This window comes from Corythoichthys intestinalis, chromosome 21 (genome assembly GCF_030265065.1).
Source record: "Corythoichthys intestinalis isolate RoL2023-P3 chromosome 21, ASM3026506v1, whole genome shotgun sequence".
Taxonomy (NCBI): domain Eukaryota; kingdom Metazoa; phylum Chordata; class Actinopteri; order Syngnathiformes; family Syngnathidae; genus Corythoichthys; species Corythoichthys intestinalis.
In genome coordinates, this window is record NC_080415.1 from 8763365 (window position 1) to 8769364 (window position 6000).

Consider the following 6000-nt stretch of genomic DNA (forward strand, 5'->3'; position numbering starts at 1 on the left):
TTAACACGTTATTTTCGTGGTCAGCTTTGTGATTTTGCTAAATTATGAAGCTAAACAACAAATGCTCTTTGTCAGCTGTTCCCTTTCATTCATTTTCAGTTTTAAAAATTTAACAGCAATTTGGCAAAAATGAAAACCTGGTAAATCTTGATCAATTAGGATTTTTTATTTATTTATTTATTGTTTTTGACAGATATACCGGTAATCTTTATAAACCTGATGCAAGCTGGTAATGTTGCAATTCATACAAAACACACAAAACACACATGACCAATGCCTATTGTCTGATAATATATGCAAATGCACATTGAATCCTCTTAAAGAGCAATTTCACACAGCTCCAGGAGAGGATTTCCACATCCCACTCCCATTATCGCCAGCTATTCATTACATCTTAATCACAGCCAGATGAATAATTGGAGTAAGGATGGAAGGAAGGACACGTGGACCTGGACACACATGAGCTTATTAACGCATCCTTTTACGAGTACACACACACGCAGCAGCACCAGCTGACGGCAGGCTGCAAGTCGTGATGAAACTAGAGATGTAATTGGTTCCAATCAGATTTTACACTGTTGTTGTGGTGCATTTGAATTGAGCATTAGTGCCTTTCCATTAAAAAAAAAAAAAAAAAAAAAAAAAAAGACCATCATAGTAGAGTGAAAGCGAGCAAGCATGTTTGAATGGAAGAGAAAAAAAAGCATTTTGAATGTGTAACACTGCACGACAGTCACAATAAAACGTCATTTCTGGAAGCTGTCAGTGAAAATAATGATGCTTGAAAGTTGAGCATATAAATGAGGTAAATGCAAAAAAGTGTCTTACCTCGTCTGGTCTGTCTGATCTTGGGACTCAGCATGGTTGTCATGGCTTGTCCGCACGCTCTCCTCTTGGCATGTTCGTGTACATCCAAGCACCCCACCCTTGCCTGTCTCTTCCTCAGCCTCCTTTTCCTCTCCCTCTCCTCTCTCTGACCTTCTGCAGTGCGGCCGCCAGCTGGGGGTTGGGAACACGGGGGAGGAGAACGCTACCAGAAAAGGAGGAGGGACTGGATGAGAAGGAACTACCCCTCTGTTTTTCCCCCCCTCTCTTTCCATGCACACGCCCAGTGGCCTCCACCTCTCCCTATTACATTATTCATTGCGGTGCATCCGCCTCCAAGATTATTTATACCTGATCACATTTAATCCTGAATTTAGGTTCCAGTTTAACAAGTTTATATGATTTCAAAGTGAATTTAGTTACCGTAATTTTCGCACTATAAGGCGCACCTGACTATAAGCCACCACCCACCAAATTTGTCACGAAAACAACATTTGTTCACAGATAAGCCATGCTGGACTATTAGCTGTAGCTGTCCTCACTGTATTATGGGATATTTGCACCAAAAGATATTAACATTTTATTTGACAGCGGCATTATACGACTGTCACAAGACCAAATAAACCATGAAGCTTTGAACCAATTGGGAGAAAAGATTCATTGCTTCAAAAAGCTTCATTTGGCCATCACTGCACCCTTGAGGAAGACAGTTAACCTCTGCTGCCACCTGCTGTAAACACAGTTGTTGTCCAACATGCCTCCTAGCATGCATTGCAGTGCTACGGATGCAAATAACAATCAAAATTCATGTTCTGTGCAAAATATTTTGTCAGTTACTGTTCCAATTGTTTCATTAATTGCTAGTTATGGTATTCTGTAAACTGTCAAAAGACCATCATGACTATGACATGACACCGCCATGAGCATTATTGAAGGACAGTACAGGGGAGTATCCAAAAACATCTATTATATGTCATTGTACTGTCCTCACCAAGACGGTGGAGGTAAGTCCTAGCTAGGCAGCGAGCTAAGCTCCGAAATGACACTATCAGATGTCCGTGTGATTTGCTGGCATTATTCAGCTGCTCATCACTTCAAACTAAAATAAAAATTAAACTAAATCCGTTTAATCTTCAATAACAGCAATTCAAATTTACGTTTACAACAAGCTGCAATAACAGTCCACAGACTTTATTTGACAGCGGCATCATACGACTGTCATAAGACCAAATGAACCACCATGAAGCTTTGAACCAATTGGCAGCTAAGCTTCATTGCTTCAAGAAGCTTCATTTGGTCATCACTGCTCCCTTGGGGTAGACAGTCAACCTCTGCCACCTGCTGAAAATGCGGTTGTTGTCCAACATGCCTCCTAGCATGCATTGCAGCGCTACGGACAATCAAAATTAATGTTCTGTGCAAACTATTTCTTCAGTTACCTGTTTCAGTTGTTTCATTAATTGCTAGTTATGGTATTTGGAAATACTTTATTTCACAGTGGCACCATAAGATTGTCATTATACAATCTTAATTATGACATGACACTGTCACTGTCATTAATGAATTATTATAACAGATGTAATTTCGTGTTATCCAGCAAATTATCTCACTTTTGAATGGATGTAAAAGATCCGAGCTGGACATCAATAGACTTTAACAGTTACCATACTTTTCGGACTATAAGGCGCACCTGATTTTCGGCCGTCACCCATCAAATTTGACACGAAAACTACATTTTTTCATTCATAGATAAGCCGCACTGGACTATAAGCCTGTCCTCACTGCATTATGAGATATTTACACTGAAAGATATTAACCACTAACGCTTTATTTGACAGTGGCATCATCACACTGTCATAAGACCAAATGAACCACCATGAAGCTTTGAACCAATTGGTAGCAAAGCGTCATTGCTTCAAGAAGCTTCATTTGGTCATCACTGCTCCCTTGGGGTAGACAGTCAACCTCTGCTGCCACCTGCTGTAAACGCTTTTGTTGTCCAACATGCCTCCTAGCATGCATTGCAGCGCTACGGATGCAAATAGCAATCAAAATTCATGTTCTGTGCAAATTATTTCTTCAGTTACTGTTCCATTTGTTTCATTAATTGGTAGTTATGGTATTCTGTAACACTTTATTTGACGGTGGCACCATAAAACTGTCACAAGACGATCATGATTATTTCATGACACTGCCATGAGCATTAATGAATGCTTATGACAGATGTCATTTTGTGTCATCCGGCAAATTATCTCACTTTTGAATAGATGTAAAAGCTCTGAGCTGGACTTATAAGTTTGTGACATAATTTGCCAGATGATACTAAATGAAATCTGTAATAAGCATTCATTAATGTCCATGATACTGTCATGTCACAATTAAGACAGTCTTTTGGCAGTCTCATGATGCCGCTGTCAAATAAAGAATTACCTATTATCGCAGATAAATCAACATTTAAGCAGCACCAGACTATAAGCCGCAGGATTCAAAATAAAGGAAAAAAGTAGAGGCTTATAGCCTGAAAGTTACAGTATCCAAAAACATCTATTATATGTCATTGTACTGTCCTCACCAAGATGGTGGAGCTAAGTCCTAGCTAGGCAGTGAGCTAAGCTCCGAAATGACAATATTAGATGTCTGTGTGATTTGCCGACTTTATTCAGCTGCTCATGACATCAACACTTGTAGAATGAAACTAAAATAAAAATTAAACTAAATCCATTTAATCTTCAATAACAGCAATTCAAATTTATGTTTACAACTAGCTGCAATAACAGTCCACACACTTTATTTGACAGCGGCATCATATGACTGTCATAAGACCAAATGAAGCACCATGAAGTTTTGAACCAATTGGCAGCTAAGCTTAATTGCTTCAAGAAGCTTCATTTGGTCATCACTGCATATTGCTTATGTGTTGGGAAGCAAAATATCATGATTTATCACCATGTCGAGATATTGTCACAAGCCTAGATGGGAAGCAAACACATGCATGCTAATAACGACAACCTAATAATTTGCACTACAGTTGAGCTTCAAATGTAAATTTCGACAATAATGAGAAAAATGTTCTTTGAATGTTAAATGTATATTATGGGCATGGATCTGTCATCATGTCTACCTTGGAGTAGACAGTCAACCTCTGCTGCCACCTGCTGTAAACGCTTTTGTTGTCCAACATGCCTCCCAGCATGCATTTCAGTGGTGCAGATGCAAATAACAGCCAAAATTCATGTTCTGTGCTAATTATTTCTTCAGTTTCTGTTCCAGTTGTTTCATTAATTGCTAGTAATGGTAATGGTAACACTTTATTTGAAAGTAACACCATATGACTGTCATTATACAATCATAATTATGACATAACACTGTCATTACCATTTATGAATGATTATAACAGATGTCATTTAGTGTTATCTGGCAAATTATCTCACTTTTGAATGGATGTAAAAGATCTTAGCTGGACATAAATGGACTTAGTGACATAATTTGCCCGAGACACTTAATGACATTGGTCATAAGCATTCCCATGATAGTGTCATGTCATGATTATGACGGTCTTATGACGCCGCAGTCAAATTGTTCCTATTAACCCAAATAAATCAACAATTAACCCGCACTGCACTGTAAAATGAAAGATTCAAAATGAAGGAAAAAAGTAGTGGCTTATAGTCCAAAAAAACAAACGTACTGTAATTTCTGGACTATAAGGCTCACCCTTAAAAAAAAAAAAAAAAAAAAAAAAAAAAAAAAAAGCAAACTTCTTGCCCTAGAAAATGCCATTTATGCCACTTACATTAATTACATGCAATTTAGTTGATTATTTTAAGTTTTAAGGACTCAAATTAACCTTAATAATTGGATTATAGTAAATTTTGTTTTTGAGTTTGCAGTACTCAAATTAACTTGAATAAATTTGATTACGTAATTTATTTATTGTGAGCTTCCAGTACTCATAATAACTTGAATTAATTAGATTATTCATTGTGTGCTGTTCTTTTGCCTCATACAGCGCACGACCCCAAGAAACAACACACTTTACAGAACACAACCCTAACCCTAACCCTAACCCTATAACCCTACACATAACAACAGCAATCGCTACCTATCATCCATTGCGGTGGAACAGATAAATAACAGTCGCTACAATATTTTACTGTTTTATAAACTGTCGCGTCATAACAGTTGATAAAAGAGTAAAATATTTACCAAATCGATGTAAAGTACTGTATTTTCCGCACTATAGGGCGCATCGGAGTATGAGGCACACCTTCAATTAATGGCCTATTTTAAAACTGTTTTCATATATAGGGTGCACCGTATTATAAGGTGCAGTACAACTTGTAGTAGTAGTAGTTGGGGTTGCGTTAGCCATCCACAAGATGGAGCTGCGCTAAAGAAAATAGCATGTCCTGATTAACCAAAATTAATCCATATACAGTAATGTGAAAAAATTAAGACACCCTATGGAACCCTGTGTGTTTTCTTACATATTTGTTCCTATGGATATTCAATATCAATTTTAACAATCTTGAGAGATTCAAGTTATAGAACTAAACAATTAAAACTGAAAAAAAGATGTATTTATTTTATTATAACTTTCTGTAAAATGTAATTTTAAATAAATGCAATTTCATTTGAGGAATAAATTAGGACACTCCCACATTCAATCCAACTTAAAATGGCTAAATCACACACAGGGGTATCACATCCGGTGCACATGATTAGAAAATCATTACCCAGTGTTTTGAAGGAGGATTGCCTCATTTAAACCTCACATTTAGTTTTGTGTGCCCCTGACTGTTGAAGTGAGAGAAAACACCAAGGTGAGATCAAAGGAGCTCTCTAAGGCCTTAAGAAAGAAGGTAAGGGATTTCAAAAGACCTCAAAAGAATATAAAATCAGCCATTCCACTGTCCGGATAATAGCATACAAGTGGAAGACATTCAATTTAACTGCCAACATGCCCAGGTCTGGCCGTCCAAGCAAGTTCACTCTGAGAGCAGACCGCAAGATGCTAAAAGAAGTCTCCAAAAACCCTAAAATGTCATCACGGGACCTACAGCTAGCTCTTGTTTATGTTGTTTATGTGAAAGTGCATGCCTCTACAATCAGAAAGAGACTTCACAAGTTTAACCTTCATGGGAGGTGTGCAAGGAGGAAACCTTTGCTCTCCAA

General features: G+C 37.7%; 1 protein-coding gene across 1 annotated transcript in view; it reads right to left on the reverse strand.

Annotated features, from left to right (window-relative positions):
* The window catches only part of si:dkey-191m6.4 (rho GTPase-activating protein 22), a 93363-nt gene extending 92372 nt beyond the window's left edge, over positions 1–991 (reverse strand). Inside the window, exon 1 of the mRNA XM_057826270.1 lies at positions 829–991. Coding sequence (XP_057682253.1) covers positions 829–871 — 43 coding nt within the window. The 5' untranslated portion in view covers positions 872–991. The remainder of the gene's footprint in view (positions 1–828) is intronic.
* Positions 992–6000: the final 5009 nt, after the last annotated feature.